Here is an 18560-nt window from a genome sequence, read left to right as displayed (position 1 = left end):
GGTGGATTGAGTGAGACATGATGTCCCAGATGTGATCAACTGGATTCAGGTCTGAGGAATAGGCTTGCCAGTTCATAGTATCGATGCCTTCGTCTTGCAGGAACTGCTGACACACTGCAGCCACATGAGGTCTAGCATCGTCTTGCATTAGGAGGAACCCTGGGCCAACCGCTCCAGCATGTGGTCTCACAGTGGGTCTGAGGATGTCATCTCTGTACCTAATGCCAGTCAGACTACCTCTGGTGAGAAAATGGAAATGCCCAAAGAAATGCCACCCACACCGTTACTGACCCACTGCCAAAGCGGTCCTGCTGGAGGATGTTGCAGGCAGCAGAACGTTCTACATGGCGTCTTTAGACTCTGTCCTCTGTCACATGTGCTCAGTGTGAACCTGCTTTCTTCTGTGATGAGTGCAGGGTGCCAGTGGTGAATTTGCCAATCTTCATGTTTTCTGGCAAATGCTAAACATCCTGCACGGTGTTGGGTTTTAAGCATAACCCCCACCTGTGGTCGTCGGGCCCTCATGGAGTCTGTTTCTGAACGTTTGAGCAGACACATGCACATTAGTAGCCTGCTGGAGGTTATTTTGCAGGGCTCTGGCAGCGCTCTTCCTGTTCCTCCTTGTACAAAGGTGGAGGTAGCGGTCCTGCTGCAGGGTTGTTGCCCTCCTACGGCCTCCTTCACATCTCCTGATGTACTGGCCTATCTCCTGGTAGCGCCTCCATGCTCTGGACTCTACGCTGACAGGCACAGCAAGCCTTCTTGCCACAGCTGGCATTGACGTGCCATCCTGGATGAGCTGCACTATCTGAGCCACTTGTGTGGGTTGTAGACTTCATCCCGAGCCACACTGAACAACAGAAGCCCCCCTCTTCCTGCCCCTGGGGCCTAGACGGCGGCATGTGTGTAAAGGTAAAACACGTCTCGGCAGATGTGCGGGCCTGCGCACTCAGCTAAAAGCTAACTTAGAAAAGGGACCTAGCAATAAACGTCTACAACACTTGGTGTACAGCTACAAAGGCGATCAGAACCGTCTGCTCCCCTGAGCTGGAATATCTAGCAGTTAAGTGCAGACCATTTAAACTTGTTCATTTCTGTTATCATTGCAGCATACATCCAGCTGAAAGCCAATGCTAAGCAAGCCCTAGAGGAGCTATACAGCTTTATCGCTGGTGAAATGAACAGTAACCCAGAAGCAGCTGTGATCACTGCTGGAGACTTTGATCAAGTTTCATAAATTCATTAAAGTTCCCGACCAGAGACAGAGAGAGATACAAAGCTGCTGCAGCTCCTCATTTTGGATCATCAGACCAGATCTCCGTAGACCTGATCCCTGCCTACAAGCCACAGATCTGCAGAACCAGACCGGCGATAAAAACCGTCCAGGTTTGAACAGAAGAGGCCTGCTCAGCTCTACAGGACTGTTTTGAAATCACTGACAGGACTGTATTTAAAGAGGGCGCTCACTTAGAAAGCTCCACATCATCTGTACTTTCTATATCCACCTCTGCACTGATGCTGTCCTCCCCACAAAGACAATCAGTGTGTTTCATATCCAGAAACCATGGGTGGATGACTCGGTGCAGTCCCTGCTGATGAAGGCCTTCAGATGTGGAGACAGACTGGCCTACAGCAGGGATGGAAGTGAACTGAAAAAAGGCATCCAGAAGGCAAAGCACAGATACAAGCCGCACATCGAGGACCACTTCAGCAGCAACAACCTACACGACATGTGGAGAAGCATCAGGAACATCACCGACTACAAGTGCAGCGACCAGCAGCTCAGCAGCGACCAGCAGCTCAGCAGCGACCAGCAGCTTAGCGATGACCAAATTTCCACCATGCTCTGGTACTTAGAACACACCACCAGCAGCCAGAGACTGTGACGCTGATCCTGACCCTCAGATATAACCAGGAACTATAACGTAGTCTCCTTTTGTTCTTAGGGAGCATATTCAACTTTCATACCATTTCTGGGGTTTATAAAGTTAATAAAGGGGTTATTATAGTTAACTGTTTTGTCGTTTTATTGCGAGATCATATAGGACTAGAGTTTTAACTGATTTACTTTATTAATAACATGGTATAAGTTAGCACAAAGGTTGCTCTTCTCTACCCTGGGATAGGAGTCAAGCAGAGTTGAGTGGCTTCCTCAAGCCACTACTGTCTACCCAGACAGCAGAAGTTTCTGTGGTATTTGGATGAAAGCCGAGGATTTAGTTAAAGCATCAACATCTACGTTAACATCTGAAAAAGCGCATCTAATTTAATCTGGAGAACTTTTTGAAAGAAAACAACAAGGCTTGTTTCAGCACTGCATCAGTCATTATTCTAAAAAGGAAACAATTGAATAAAAAAAAGTCTCAAGTTGCAGATCAGAACTATAATCTGAGAAATATGGATGTGGTTGTATCAACAGTACAGATACACTGAGGCTCAATAATACAAGCACTTAGCAAACAGTTCAAATTTTGTGAAAATATTTGTTTTTTTCTATCAAGATTCCAATCCTGGAGAAGACCATGAACTGACTTCCTTTTAGAGTTGACTCACTCCACAGAAGACCAGAACCAGAACCGTTTAGACACTTTAAATGAGGAGAAGCAGCACAGAACTTTTCTGTCTCCTGAATCTCAGACGTTCGTATTTGCTTTCTCACAAGAAACAAAATAATTCCTGACAATATAACTATAAAAGCATCGTGGGAGCAGTTTATTAAGAACAATAACAGTCTGTAGGAGTCCACACCTACAGCGTCCTACACATCACCTGCTCACTACAGAGGCAGGTACAGCGAGTAATGTGAACATGTCCAGCGGCGCACAGGTTTGCCTACCCTGCCGATCACAGGCAGTTTGTGGGCGTATGCACGAGGTGGGTTGGTAGGCAGAGATGAAGTGGAAGCAAAGGTGGTCTGAAACGGCCGCCGGCCCTGGCAACGTCGACCCATTTGCCGTCCACCAATGACAAAGGAGAATGCTGGCGGCCCTGACTGCGGCGAGATAAAACGAGCCTTGGGGAAGACGTCGCGAGAAAGACCTGTGGAACGCTGGCCCGGACGTGACGAGGAAGATCTGGAGCGCTGCACGGAGGAGGAACGAGCCAAAGACCTGATGTGGAAAACTGCATCAGTGGCATTCCAGGCTAAAGCAAATCAACAGAAGTGAATTTACACATTTAATTATCCTGGAAGTTTTACCTTCCTGCGCCTGTGGCTGCTAGGCTCGGAGGAGGAGGATCGGTGCGAGGGCTCCCATCCTCTCGTGGGCTGATGTTGAGGTTCGCGGTCAGCTGCGGCATTTTACGGGCAGTGTCGGGGTTTGCAAGTGGGCCGAGAGGTTCCTTCCTGGGTTCCCTGAAACAGGCCGGAGTGCAGGGGCGATAGCTCCCAAAGCCCGGGCCTGTGCTAAACCTGACCGCCAGACTGTCCCCAAAGAAAGAGTAGAGCTCACTGTACATTGCAGGAAGAGGGACTGGGGACCACTCTTCCCACGGGCAGCCAGCCCCGCCGGCTTGGAGGTGGCTGGCAATCCCAAGAACAGCTTCTGACAGAGGTTCTGAAGGAGGACTGAGGCCCGGGGAGCTCACTCTGTAGCCCATAGATCCTGCTACCGAACCCGAGGGAGCAGTTGATCCTCCGTCTGCTGACTGGGACAGAGACAAGGCCTTCATCTTCAGCAGGCGCTCTACTGCCACCTGCAGGACACACAACAACTTTCAGCATTAGCTCATATATGTGGCTCTGCTTGTAAAAAGCATTCCACTGTTTAAATGAGAACTTTCTGTGTTTGTATTCGTAAACAGAACAACAAAATACTAAACTAAACATCGTCTTTGGGTCTCAGCTGTTTTTTTTTTGTTTTTTTTTATAAAAATTAAGATTTACATGGACAGTAACTACAGTGCAATTGTGACAGACATTTCTCTGTCACAATCAGCAATCTCTGTGGACTCCAAATAGTTTAGAGATAGAACTGTCCCCTTAAGAAGCAACACTGATTGATAATCAGTTTCACCTGCTGTTGTACAAATGGAATAGACAACAGGTGGAAACTAGAGGCAATTAGCAAGACACCCCTAAAAAAGGAGTGGTTCTGCAGGTAGTGACCACAGACCACTTCTCAGTTCCTCTGCTTTGTGGCTGATGTTTCTGTCATTTTGAATGCTGGTGGTGCTTCACTCTAGTGGTAGCATGAGACAAGAGTCTACAACCCACACAAGGGGCTCAAGCAGTGCAGCTCATCTAGGATGGCACGTCAATGCCATCTGTGGAAAGGAGCTTTGCCGTGTCTGTCAGCATAGTGTCCAGAGCATGGAGGCGCTACCAGGAGACAGGCCAGAGATGTGGAGGAGGCCATAGGAGGACAATAACCCTGCAGCAGGACCGATACCTCCACCTTTGTACAAGGATGAACAGGAGGAGCACTGCCAGAGCCCTGCAAAATAACCTCCAGCAAGTCACAAATGTGGCCCGACGTCCACAGGTGGGGGTTATGCTTACAGCCAGACACCATGCAGGACGTTTGGCATTTGCCAGAGAACACCAAGACTGGCAAAATCACCACTGGCGCGATGTGCTCTTTACAGATGAAAGCAGGTTCACACTGTGCACATGTGACAGAGTCTGGAGACACCACGGAGAGTGTTCTGCTGCCTGCAACATCCTCCAGCATGATCAGTTTGGCAGTGGGTCAATAATGATGTGGGGTGGCATTTCTTTGAGGTGCTGCACAGCCCTCCATGTACTTGTCTGACTGCCATTAGGTACAGAGATGACATCCTCAGACCCATTGTGAGACCATATGCTGAAATGGTTGGCCCAGGGTTCCTCCTAATGCAAGACAATGCCAGACTTCATGTGGCTGGAGTGTGTCAGCAGTTCCTGCAAGACGAAGGCATTGATGCTATGGACTGGCATGCCTGTTCCTCAGACCTAAATCCAATTGAGCACATCTGGGACATCATGTCTCACTCAATCCACCAATGCCACATTGCACCACAGACTGTCCAGGAGTTGGTGGATGCATTAGTCCAGATCTGGGAGGAGATCCCTCAGGAGACTCCCATCTCATCAGGAGTATGCCCAGGCGTTGTAGGGAGGTCATACAGGAACGTGGAGGCCACACACGCAACTGAGCCTCATTTGACTTGTTTAAAGGACATTACATCAAACTTTGATCCGCCTGTAGTGTGTTTTTCCTCGTTAATTTTGACTGTGGCTCCAAATCCAGACCTCCGTGGGTTAATACATTTGATTTCCATTGATAACTGTTGTGTGATTTTGTTGTCAGCGCATTCAACTATGTAAAGAACAAAGTATTTCAGTCATTCAGATCTAGGATTATTATTTTAGTGTTCCCTTTATTTTTTTGAGCAGTGTATTTTATTTTAAATAAAAATGTTGACATGTAAAATGTATAGGAACTCTTGAGATGCAACAATACTTACCAGGATGGCTCCGTAGACTTTGTGTCCATCTGCTTTGACCTGAGCATTAGATACTGAGTAGTCATCCAGGACAGCCTGCAGGTTGGCCCAGTAAGCAGGCAGGTGTGGGAACAGCACTCTTTCCACAGCCTGGAAAACACAACAGTAACAGAGTGACTACTGGGAGCAGGAAAATATGGACAGCTGTGAAAAATCTAAACAATCCCATCAGAGAACTCCTACAATATAAACAGAACCTCTGGGCCTGACTTTAAAGGGTTTCTAGCATTACTGTCTGAATTAAAGGAAAAGACAAGAACAAGGCGGTGGTCAGAAGGTCCAGTGGCGCCGATGTATGGCAGCCTCACTTCTGTCACTCTGCCACAGGGCAGCTGAGGCTACTATCGACGTTCTCCAGCATCAGGGAGTGAATGTGTGAGTAAATGGGTGAATGACTGTACTGTAAAGCACTTCAGGGTCGTCGGACTTGATAAAGCTGTTATGCCATCACACCATGGCTAAATTGTGTGAACTGTGACATGGGGAAGGATTAAACTTGGGTTGTGAGAAAGAGAGTTCCAGGGAAAGGATCTGCCTCTCAGCAGGGGTTTCCTGCTGCTGTAAAACCAAACCACTCCCCCCACAGACAAAAGGTCAGAGCACTCCTGACCAGACCCTCTTTCAGTCTACCCCTGGCCAGAGACGACCACCACTTTTCTCCTGGGGCTCCCGAGGAGAGGGGAGCTAGCGAACCACCCGGCCTCCTTCCTCAGCAACCATGAGGCCTCACGGCCCAAAAGCCCACAATCTGCACGGAAAGTGCTACGAAACACATCTGCCTACTTCGATGGAGTGACCAGAGGGGAATTCTCATCCTCCTGGAGATCCCTCACCAGACAAGCTGAGAGATCAGGGCGCTCGACCAGGCCAATCAGAGCCCGACCATGTGTCGGCATGGTCTGCTGCTGCTAAGCCACTAGCCCACTGCTGAAGGAAAAGCGGTTCCCTTTTCACTGCCTTCCTTGGATGACCAAAGTGGACTGAACTCACACGAGGCATCGACAGGTTGGACAGAGAGACCCAAAGGGAGAGGTTAAATGGTCATTGGAAAATGTTTGTGATGTGTCCAAATGTTTTTAAACAATGAAAGAGCTAATGGAGATAGCTCATTGCTAGCATTCGGTACCAAGTCATTGTCGAGTGTGTTTTTATGGTTATAACAAAGGTTATCTCCACAAGGGTTTCATACATTGATGGGACATTAATGTTTACGTTATCCGGCCCACTCATTATGACTAAAATAAAAACCGAAGCTTTTATTTTTTAGCGCCGAAAGCTGCTAGCCAAAATGCTATTCGCTTCTGGTAGCTTCCGATTTTCGGACATTCAAAGGAGCTTGTTTTAAAGCATAACGTCATAACTATCACCAACATAGGCCAATCAGCTAACCAGTATTTTCGCCCCTTCCCAAAATTACTTCAACGGAAGGTTTCCAGATGGATATGCGAAGCAAATCTATCTGGCGGCGTCAGGTTACCCCCTAGCTCCCGGAGGTATAATTGCATTGATAAATTCAAGCGCTCCTAACATTTTGCTGAGCAAATCAGTCTTTTGAATCTTATTTACTCAAAATAATGTTCTGGTTAACTTGAGATTTGCATTGTGAATGGGTTGAAACACATGTCAAATGTTCTGAATTAGTCAAGCTAATTTAACCTCAATTCACATTCTTTAAGTTGAACTTTGGTTCTTTAACTTAAACAAAATATGTCATCAAATAATGTTTTGTTTAACTCAGGATTTGCATTGTGACTGGATTGAAACACATGCCAAATGTTTTTCTAAATTAGTTAAGATAATTTAACTCCATTTCATGCTTTTTGAATCAGATGTACAGGATTCACTGAATTATTCTGATTATGATCAACCACTTTTGTTTTGTCTTTTGTTTACCTTTGTATGTAAATAGTTCCTTAGCTTAGTTTCTTTTTGCTTAGTAGTTTAGTTAAGTTTCACTAGCCTAGTAGAGAGGATTTGTTAAATATAGTGTTAATTCAGATAAACAGCATTACATAGTGATGTTCTCTGGATGTTCATTTTATTTCGGTTATTAAATTCTTGAACTTGAAGAAGTTGTCACTCCTTTATTCTATGTGTGTGCAGGTTTTGGTGTTAAAAGATCGCTAGTGCTCGAATTCATCCCTTTCAACCATTGTCTTGATATCAGCTTAAGAGCTGATTATCACCAGACAATACTTAACAGACAGAGGGTTATTTATGAAACATTAAATAACTTTAAACAGTGTATAATTGCACAACAAGCGCTATACAAGAACAAGCCATTTTAAAAACAGACTGGGCCACAATAAAAGTGACATTCAAAGAGAAAATGTGCAATTGAGTTTAAAGGCTACAGATATTTGAAACAGAATCCCTTCTCCCTGCAGATCCGTCTCATAGAGGGCTAATATCAATTAGAAGAAAGTCAGAACTCCATGTGAGGACCACACAACTGTAACTGAAACAATGAACATAAAAGATGCTGGTGTAGAGCTTTAGGCTGGCACCAAGCAAATCCGCCCCAGACCCAAAAGATTGAACAGCTGTACTGGACATACCTTCCAACCCAGAGCGTGAAGGCCCACCACAGCGCCGTAATGGGAGCAGAGAGGCCTGACTGGGTCAGAAAGAACCTTCTGCAGAGAAAGCAGGATCTGGTGGTAGAGACCACTCACTAGATCACCATGGGTCCTGGAGAAAAAAAAAATTAATGTAAGCAGGTCATATGACAAAGAAACTATGGTAACAATGGGATGCAACGGCCCCCATAAATAAATCCATTATCCATGTAAATATCCATCAATCTACCTCTCCATTTCTCCCCCTGCCTGTACATTACCCAATCACTCTATCCATCCATCTATTACCCAACATCCATCCATCCTTGGTTTTTAAGGTCCTAAAATTAAAGCCTCAAAACTGTATAACAAAGATTACAGCACATTTTTGTATCAATACTTCTGAATATTTTTTAAATGGACAGAACTCTGACGAACTGAGTCAGAAATACTGACATGAACAACGTTTGGAACAGTGAATACTGAATCATGAATAAACTGTTGGGAGATTTTCGCACCAGAAGATGTGGCTAAGGAGCAGCGCTGCATAGTCCCTGAGGGTCCAGTGGTCATTGAGGGGGTTGATGGAGGCAGCTAGTGGCTCCAGGATGCAGTACATGACACTAGAGACCAGGCTGCGTACATATGAGCCCAGGTAGAGGTACGGGTTCTGGACCAAGCTCTTCACCATGTGCAAGAGCCTGTTGAGCTGCTCCAAATCATGGCTTACTGATTTGACCTGCAAGGACACAAACAGAAAAACCATCCAGACGTCCAGATTCCAGTGTTTGTGAATTCTAGCTGACGTAACAGTTTAAGGATTTCTAACATCATGGATAAAGCTTTTCCCCCCAGGTTATTATAAAAATCTTTGCATTAGCTAGTACAGAGGTTAAAGGTTATGAGTTCTAAACAGGGGGATGAGATAAGATGGTAACCTACTCCACTAATGACATAAACAAAGTAAGGCAGCAGGGCAGCGATCTTTGAGTTTGACTGAAGGTCGAGTAGAGCCATCTGAAACACACAGAGAAAACAATAGTGAACGAGCAGCCCATCTTTTAGGAAGTCATAAGTCGTCCTTCACAGCTGCACACCTTCATGAGATGGGGGTCCTCCCCCAGGATGGCCCTGGTGATCTGCTGGTAGTACTTGTGGAGGTCGTCTGACAGAGTCTGCACAGCACTGGGAACTACAGCAAACAAGATTCCCATCAGTGCAGGCAGGGACAGCTGACACTTTAAACTTCCTCACCAGGATGTGTGATGCAATCTATTTTGTAGCTTTAAAGGTTAAAAGCCAAAGTATTTGGAAATAGTGTTGGTAGAAACGGTAGTGAAGCCACTCCAGCAGAGCTGGTGATTTTCTTCCACACGTTGAGTTCAAAATTAAGTTCAATGCACCAGGACATGAAAAAATGGTGAAACACAACCTCCAACAATCCTCGGACACATCCAGAGGAGTGATTTAAATGGAAACAACGTCTTAAAGGTGCGTTCACACGAACGAGAATTTGGCAACAATGTTGCTGCTTATGCATGCTGTCGCTCACCTGACATTATCGCCGGCCGTTCGCATGACAGGCAACAGCAATTACATAGCGGCTGACAAGCCCAAAGTACAGCAGTACAATGGCACTATCTAATGAAGCTTTCACTAAAGTGCCACTCCAGTCTCCTCACTCACTCTTCTGCAGGCTCGGTCCGTTCTGGACTTGTCTGGGTAGTGAGAATTGGTTAAGTCATACAACTCAGGCCGAACGCAGACCACTATTATCAGCTTTTCTTCCATGTTGAATGAAATCTGCTTTTTATATATATTTCAAACAGCCACATTTGTGCTTCATCCAAGTGAGGAACAGTCTATTGCATACTTTCAGCCAACTGACAACAGGTCGGGGAGGGGCAGAGCTGCATGGCTTTACGCTTCCTGCAGTCAGAGGAAACACTGGTAACTAAGACACTTTCTCTGGTATCTTATCCAAAGAATATCAAACCATATTAATGGCATGATGAAAATATAACTTGCTTCCGCACCAGAACTTTTCTAGCTGTGACACCAGTAACTGAACCACGCCTGCTTATTTTCCTGTGGAAGGACGCCGTTTCAGTGGAGCATCCTCTGTCCTGTGGCAGCAGAACACCTCAAAAGTGAGACTTCCACTACTGTCCTTACAGTAAGGTTCTGAACTGATATGTTCATCACGGTCAGACATCTCTATTTTAGTCTCATTTCTTCAAAGCATATTTTTAAGAAGTCTTGTGTTCATCCTGATTCAACTTTACTGTTCTGTTCAATTTTGAGACCTGAGGTGTTCTTCTGGCAGACCTTGCAACAAGGGAACTAAAAATAAGTAACATGTTCTTGAAATTAGTGCATTTGTCCTTGAAATACGATAATGGAGATGAGTGGTTCCTATTTTGAGTGCAAAAATCTCATTTCATTGGCAGATCATTTAAACTTGCCTCCTTAAATCAAGGATATATACACTCATTTCAAGACAATTGCACTTAATTTTAGTTCCCCTTTTGCAGTCCAACAAGCTGCACTTATTCATTCCACTACTAAGCTCTACAATTGGAAACTTTTTCCCCCACTCTCCTGCTGCCCAATATGACTATGGCCACAAATTCCAGTTATAAATCAGAATGTGTAGTTGTGAATCCCTTTTCCCACATTGTAAACCAAAATGTGAGAGAATTCTATCTTTGTGCATCCATAGATAGGATTTTTTTTTGTGTGCAGAAAATATTAGTATTTGCAGAACATAATTAAACCAGCTACACCTTTTTACACAAGCTACAATTGTTTTGTTAATTTACAGATACAAAGCAAAAACCTATGTGTAAAACTCTGCTGTGAATTGTGGCATAAGAGTACAAATATTGACCAGCTTTTTCCTCCTCTCAGCTGATTGGTCGCTGTCATGTCAATCACAAGTTTAACGGTCCAATCAGAAAACAGGTGGGCTTGGCTGTGGGGTTGTGCTCTACAGTGCTGACTGTAAAAAGATGGAGGACAGCAGTAGAACTTCTGCTGCTCAAGAAGACAGAAGCTTATCTTTTAGAGGAACACAAACAAACCCATGCGCCATTTACATATTTGTTTTGAAAATCAAGTTTTGAACCAGGGCACCATCAACATGTCCTCAGCAAGAAGAGAGATGGTTTTCCTTACAATCTTTTTAATGTGTATAAACCCTTAAGCCAGCTAATGGTGTTTTTCTTGCAGACTAGCCCCAAATATAAAGAACACTCACCTGTCCCCTGAGGCTCCACGCTGCCCTTACCATCAAGATATGCCACATTAACTGCAAGGAGTCAAGAGACGGAATTAGTGCTTGAAGACAAAGGGTACGTTTACATCCAACAATCTGAGTCTAAAAGTGGTAAAAAGCAACTCACCTCGCACCATGGTCTCAGCACAACCTTTAGGAATGTTGGTGGCCAGGGCCAGCTCAATCAGGTTAATTTCCCGATCCTCGACAAAGAAAAGCTCTCCCTCTTTGACCGAACGGAAGGGCAGCGTGTCCTGCGCCCCATAACCGCAGACGGCCTGATACGAAAGCAGACGCCAACAAAGGTCACACCACAAGCTGACTGCTCATGACGGACGGCCATGTAAGGACTCACCTCCACCCGGCTCCAACGAAGAGCTCTGTTCAGATCCTCCACAGTCAGCTTCCTCCTTTTGGCATGTCTCATAAACTGAGAACCCGTCTGTTTGGGCCAGAAACAGAACCCAGACAACCAGGGGTGTTAAATAGAAAAAACACAAATGTTTTTTTTATTTTAATTATGCATTCAAGTCCAGAACAATTAGAATTAAACTCTTAGAATAAGTGACAAGTTTCACCTGGCAGGTTCCAGGACACATGCCGGTGTGTTTAATATATGCTGCTTCAACATATGCATGTAGAAATAAGCTCACAGAGAGCAGCTATCAGGTCGCACATGTAAATTAGTCACGCCATTAGCTAGTTCTTAATGTTCTGAAGGTCAATCCATGCAGCTCTGACCTGTGCCGCCTCCCTGAGTCGGTAACACACATCCTCAGCAAGAAGAGCAGCTACATCATCCGGGAGATCCACACCGGTGCTCTCTGCCATGAGTTTGACGGAGTCGCGGGAAACCTCGGCGAAGCGCCGCTCCTCACGGTCCGCCATGGTTACGCTGACCACACAGAAGCTGCCAAAGCAGAGGCGTCAGGATATCGCACCTCTTAGGCTTCAACTTCCCCACCAATAACCATGGAGCAAAGGCTGTCTAAAATGCAAAAAATAAAGAAATAATCAAATCTCCATTTTCGTTTCCTGTAACAAAATAAGTGTCACAAAGTGTGTAAAAAAAAAGGGAAGAGTTAAAGTTAAACCATTAAAGTTGTGTAGAATTTAGTTCAGGTTTAACAAATGTGTCAGAGATCATGAGTTCGTATTAACGTATCTGCCACCGAAGTTAATATTTGACCATTTTAAGAACTGCAGGTTTTTAAGCCTTAAAACAGATACTTTAATGCACAGATTGAGAATTCATTTACGCATTAATTTGATTGGCCCCATACTTGTCTGATAGAGCCTTCTTGGCTGCTTCAACCTACAGAGCTGATCCTCAGCTGTTAAATTTGGTGTTCTTCAGGGCTCTGTTCTGGGACCGTTGTTATTTTTGCTTTAGCTGCTCCCTCTTGGTCCCAGACTGCCATCTTCTAAGGACCTTTTTGGTCATTGCTAGGCAGATGATATCCAATCACATAGTTCCTTTCTTCCATTTCCATTTCTTGATGGGAGGTACTGAAATGCAACCTGCTACAGTGTTTTCTTTAGTTAAATGAAGAAAACACTGAAGTAATCATCTTTGCACCACTAAAAAATATGTTAAACATAAAGCAGATCCTGCAATGTGCTTTACATACATCTTACCAAAACCTCCCTATAGACCGTAGCAGTCTGTACAAAATGCAGATGCTCGGCTCCTGACTAGATGTTCAGCATTTTGTCATGAGACTGCAATGCTAATGCAACTTCATTGGCTCCCAGTTTATTATAGAGTTCATTTCAAGATCTTAGTTTTGACTTTGAGAGCTCTGCAGGGACAGACATCAGTCTGCTTTTGATTCATTGTCTTGTGTAAGTTTCACCTTTTGTTTTTGGAAGCACTTTGTGATTTTCACCTTGAAAGGTGCCATATAAATAAAGTTTTAATTAAAATTCAATTCAGCTTGTTTATATAGAACCGTACAAAAGACAGCAAACAGGTCCGATTCCTATTCCAATATACAGAACAAAATCAGTCCAACACACACACACACACAGATTCAAACCCAATAACCTGCTTTAAACCAAATTCTGATATACAATGCTGTCAAATTCAGCTGAAGGCAGAAAGGTATCAGTAGAGAAACCTGGCCACTTCCAGCAAGATTGACTCTGCAGCAATAATCATGCTGGGCAAGCATGTGGTGCCCGTTGGAAGGAACAACAGCCCTTTAACAGGAAGAAAGCTCCACCAGAACCAGGCTCATGTTGCATTCCATTTGCAGTCAGAACTCGGAAATCCTGGCTTCTGATGGTAAAAATCAACTGGAACAGGCGCTATAGTCGGACTTTCCCCTCAGAAAATATTTTTTAATGTTTATTTCACAAGAAACAGTTGTAAGAGTGTGTCTAAAATCAATCTTACACGTAGTGGCTGCAACTTTGAACCGGACAAATCAGGAGTGGTGTTTGAATGTGGAAAGTACAACTTTAAACGACCTTCATAAGAGTTACTACGAACAAAACAGCAGCTTTCCTGGTCGTCGCCATGTTGGAATCCCAACCTTTTGGTTTTCTGTTTTTATTTTGGAATCCTGATTTTTCCAAATGTGTTAACTGGAACGCTTTTTACTCGGGTTCACCCAATTTCCAGCTCCCATTTTTGATTTCCGAGGCAAATGGAACGCATCAGTGTGAAAGGCCATCTGCTGCCACTGACGGGGGCTGAGGGAACAGAGCAAAACTGCGCAAAGAAAAACACGAAATGTGCAAGAAAATGGGAAACTGCGTTAAAAAACAAAACTACACAGTGGACTAAACGAGTAAGAAACGGCTTTAAAACTGCGACACTACGATTTTGACACGATGGAGTCAAAAACAATCCTTAAAAAAACTAACTTTCTCTTCCCACCCCCCAGACAAAACAAACGTTTAAGAAATCCCAAACCGAGGCTTAAAGCGTCTTTTTTCCACCCAGAGCAGGTTGGACTTTTTAAAACTGCAGATTTAAAACCAAAAAGTTGTTTTCAGTGACAGGACGAGGGATCCGCAGGTCAGACGGTGTTCTGCCTTCAGTGGACCAGATCCAGTATCTGACATTCTAAGCAGGACCTCAGAGGAAGTCCTGGTTCTTAAAAGGTTGCAAAGCTCCTTACCGGGTAGCGACAGTCCACGTTAAAGATGTCAGAAAGAACGTTTTATAAGTAAAAGATGAAATGAGCTAGAATGAAAGTGGCTGACGTTGTGATGAGGTAAAGAGCAGAGCTGAGAGACAGGAGCACAGACTGCAGCCTTTAGATGTAGCTGGCTCATAAAACAGATACAAACAGTTTATAAAACCTAAATCAGTCTAAAACGTATTAACTTTCAGTACATTTACCTTTTAAGTCCACTGGAAACTGTGCATGATTACTTCTTCTTCTTCATCAGCATCATCTTCTTCTTCTGTAGGTTTTATTGGCGGTTTACAATCACCGCGTTTTACCGCCACCTGCCGGACTGAGGTGTGCTCCACTAAATATAAACTATTCATTCTAACTTAAATTTAATTTAAAACAATCTTTCAACTAGTTTTGTGTCCTTTAAACACTTTACTGTTACTTTAACTATAGAATGGGACTCAGGCATACCTAATATATTAAGCCGAGTGATTGGAAGTCTTATTGCCCTTCTCATTTCCTCTCTTTCTTGCATATTTTACTACATTCTACCAAAACATGCTCAACTCTTTCTCCATAATATGCACAGATGGATGTTGCCCTATATTTAAGCCAACATTTAGACGTGTGTGCCCAGTCCTTCATACTTCCTCTGGCCTCATTAGGCAAGGCAAGGCAAGGCAAGGCAAGGCAAGGCAAGGCAAATTTATTTATATAGCACAATAGAACAATCAGTACAGAGACAATGCAAAGTGCTTTACATGATTAAAATATAGGAAAATAAAACAGAATAAAAGCAAGTAGGGATAGTATAGAAACAAAAAAGAACATTTGAAAACAGTAAAACATTTTAACTTGAACATTCAAAGGCAATTCTAAACAAATGTGTTTTTAATCTCGATTTAAAGGAACTCAGGCTTTCTGCACTTTTACAGTTTTCTGGAAGTTTGTTCCAGATCAGTGGAGCATAGGAACTAAATGCTGCTTCTCCATGTTTAGTTCTGGTTCTGGTTCTAGGTATGCAGAGTAGGCTGGAGCCAGAAAACCTGAGTGGTCTGGAGGGTTGATGCACTGATAACAAGTCTGTGATGTATTTAGGTGCTAAGCCATTCAGGGATTTATAGACTAACAGAAGGATTTTAAAGTCTATTCTCTGAGATACAGGGAGCCAGTGTAAGGACTTTAGAACTGGGGTGATGTGCTCTACTTTCTTAGTCTTAGTGAGAACGCGGGCAGCAGCGTTCTGGATCAGCTGCAGCTGTCTGACCCACTTTTTAGGCAGACCTGTGAAAACACCGTTGCAGTAATCAATTCTACTAAAAATAAACGCATGGATTAGTCATTAGTCCTTTAATCCTGGAAATGTTCCTCAGGTGATAGAAAACCGACCTTGTAATTGTCTTTAGATGCTTTTGGAGGTTCAGGTCTGAGTCCATCACTACACCCAGGTTTCGGGCCTGATTTGTGGTTTTTAGCTGAAGCGACTGAAGCTGTGTGCTAACTTTTGATCTCTCCTCTATTGGTCCAAAGAGTATTACTTCAGTTTTGTTTTTATTCAATTGAAGAAAGTTTTGACAAATCCATGCATTGATTTCTTCTAGGCATTTACTCAGTGCCTGAACTGGTTCATAGTCACCTGGTGACATAGTGATGTAGAGCTGTGTGTCGTCTGCATAGTTATGGTAGCTGATGTTGTTGTTTTTTATGATCTGAGCTAGAGGGAGCATGTAGATATTGAATAGGAGGGGACCCACGATGGACCCTTGGGGAACCCCACATGTGATTTCTGTCATCTCTGATGTAAAGTTACCTACTGACACAAAAAAGTCCCTGTCCTTTAAGTAGAATTTAAACCAGTTGAGAGCTGTACCAGAGAGGCCGACCCAGTTCTCCAGGCGTTCTAACAGAATGGAGTGATCGACAGTATCAAATGCTGCACTGAGGTCCAATAGAACCAGCACGGTGGTTCTTCCACAGTCTGTATTTATATGGATGTCATTAAACACCTTGATAAGGGCGGTCTCTTTATTGTGGTGAGCACGGAAGCCAGACTGGAAAACGTCAAAGCGGCTGGTCGTAGTTAAGAAGGTGTTTAATTGTTGAAATACAGCTTTTTCAATAATCTTACTGATAAAGGGGAGGTTTGAGATGGGCCTATAGTTCTGGAGTAGTAGTTTGTCTAAATTGTTCTTTTTCAGCAGTGGTTTGATAATTGCTGTTTTTAGGGACTGGGGGAAAACACCTGACAGAAGGGACGTGTTTATTATCTGAGTCAAATCAGAAGCTATGACAGGTAAAACTTTTATAAAGAAAGCTGTGGGTAGAACATCAAGGCAGCAGGAGGAGGAACTTAACTGCTGAATGATCTGCTCTAAGCTTTTGTGGTTTATATCGCTGAAATGGGACATTTTGTCAGAAATAGTTCCAGCTGAATAAAGCATTGGTTCTGGTGTTGATATGGATGTACAAACTGATCCTCTAATCTTTAGGATTTTTTCAGTAAAGAAGTTAGCAAATTCATTGCAGGCCCTGGTGGAGTGGAGTTCGGAAGTCACGGACACAGGAGGATTTGTTAACCTGTCGACTGTGGCAAATAAGACACGAGCATTATTATTATTATTATTATCATGCTGCATCGTCCTGCAATTACCTCCTTTTGTAGTTTATATGAATACTGTCCTTTCCCCTCTGCATTTCCTCTTTCCTGACAATTTATTCATGTTATCTTTCATAATTACTATCATTTTTATTTTACTTAATGCATCTCCAAATTAAATTTCACTTGCTTTGCTTGCTCCTCTGGCTAACCTATCCTCCCTTTCATTACCCTCAACACCCTTAGTATTGGAACCCATGTGAATTGTATATTTTTTGTTGATTAGCTTTATTTACTGTGCTTTACAGAGTAGTACTCTTGTTTCATTTCCTTTCACACCAAAACATACTGGTCCTAAGAGAAAAGTCCATCCCATCATTTGTGTCCATGCATTCATTTGTGTAGTGCAGAAATGCACACTCCCTGGAATTGTGACTGCTACTAACCTGGCAAGCCAGATTGATACCGTGTAGCACTCTTGGTTCAGGCAGGAGCACAACTAGATGGATTCTCATGAGACTGAACACATACTGTGATAATTCAGCTTGCAGGCAAGGTTATGCTGCTTCTGTATTGCCAGATGCACTCAGATCTAAAAAGGTTCACATTGTCAAAAATCAATGTAAACCTGCACTGAGAATTAAAATGTCTAGATTCCTTCTACTATAAAGTGTTTAATTGGGAGAGTTTTTTTTCCTGTAAATTTAATCCAGTTTAGTGTATTGTCCATCTAAAAGAGGTATGTCCACCCTCTGGGCTAGAGAGCAAATTATACTCAAGTCTACCTTTTAAAAAAAAATAAAAAATAAAAATTCCCCTATACCTGACCTTTAACACACTTTAGGACTTTGCACCATCAGTTCAACTCAAAACCTCAATGCTGCCTGGTGTGGTGGCAATAATTTAAGGGTTTGATTTAATGCATAGCACCCTGATTGCAACCCATTAAGTACCCTTTCTTCCCACGCTTACGTTCCTGTTGTTCTGCATTTGAGCTGCCAGTATTCCCTCCACACGGCATGATTACGCAGGAATCCAGTGATTGAATTGGTGTTAGGGCTGCACAGTTAGACCAGGTTGTCGCACCCAATTTCTAGGATTAGCCCCCACCCTGCATTAGACTTTGTGTACAGAAAGGGTCCTTGATCACTTCCATCTTGTTAACCCTGAATTTAAAGAGGCAGTATTTACTACAACATTTTAAGCAGCATAAAAGTGCCAAATCATGAAGTCTAAAGGAACAAAGCTTGATCTGTGCAGGTCAAATACAAGCAAGTCAGTTGCTTTTTAGACTGGTCTGAGGCAAAAAGCTGCTCTTGTTTTTACACACGCTGGAAAATGCATTAAGAGTTGTTTAAAATTTTATTTACAAGCACTCACAGATCATCGTTATGCACAACAGTTAAAAACTTAAGTTACACTCAAAACTGGAAAAAGACTTGCTGTTCAGAGACACAGAACAGTTTGAGCTCTTTGACTTACTGTTCAGCAGGTCAAACAACTGTAGTTTG

The 18560-nt window shown here is 43.5% G+C and overlaps 1 protein-coding gene across 2 annotated transcripts; it reads right to left on the bottom strand.

Moving 5' to 3' along the window:
- Positions 1-2577: 2577 nt before the first annotated feature.
- taf6l (TAF6-like RNA polymerase II, p300/CBP-associated factor (PCAF)-associated factor) lies at positions 2578-14750 on the bottom strand. Of its 2 annotated transcripts, none has more exons than XM_036146110.1 (12): positions 14675-14750; positions 12064-12310; positions 11678-11764; positions 11450-11600; positions 11305-11355; positions 9143-9237; positions 8988-9062; positions 8564-8784; positions 8046-8178; positions 5449-5577; positions 3200-3696; positions 2578-3110 (listed from the first exon to the last, which is right to left on the bottom strand). In XM_036146110.1, the coding sequence occupies exons 2-12, from the start codon at positions 12208-12210 to the stop codon at positions 2777-2779; spliced, it is 1920 nt and encodes a 639-aa protein (XP_036002003.1). In that variant the 5' UTR covers positions 12211-12310; positions 14675-14750; the 3' UTR covers positions 2578-2776. The 2 variants fall into 2 exon arrangements, with proteins under 2 accessions (XP_036002003.1, XP_036002004.1); XM_036146111.1 differs by lacking the exon at positions 14675-14750 and adding an exon at positions 14451-14623.
- Between the last annotated feature and the right edge of the window lie 3810 nt (positions 14751-18560).

This window comes from Fundulus heteroclitus, chromosome 14 (genome assembly GCF_011125445.2).
Source record: "Fundulus heteroclitus isolate FHET01 chromosome 14, MU-UCD_Fhet_4.1, whole genome shotgun sequence".
In the NCBI taxonomy this organism is placed as follows: Eukaryota; Metazoa; Chordata; class Actinopteri; order Cyprinodontiformes; family Fundulidae; genus Fundulus; species Fundulus heteroclitus.
The sequence above is the reverse complement of the archived record's forward strand: the minus strand, read 5'-3'. Positions and strand labels throughout refer to the sequence as shown.

Bases quoted from the DNA above. Each gene is read 5' to 3' on its own strand.
- taf6l (XM_036146110.1), bottom strand. From the start codon at position 12,210: ATGGCGGACCGTGAGGAGCGGCGCTTCGCCGAGGTTTCCCGCGACTCC. The intron at 11,601-11,677 runs GTGAGTCCTTAC...CTTTCGTATCAG, and splicing joins TTCGTTGGAGCCGGGTGGAG to GCCGTCTGCGGTTATGGGGC. The intron at 8,785-8,987 runs GTAGGTTACCAT...GTGTCCTTGCAG, and splicing joins TTGTTTATGTCATTAGTGGA to GTCAAATCAGTAAGCCATGA.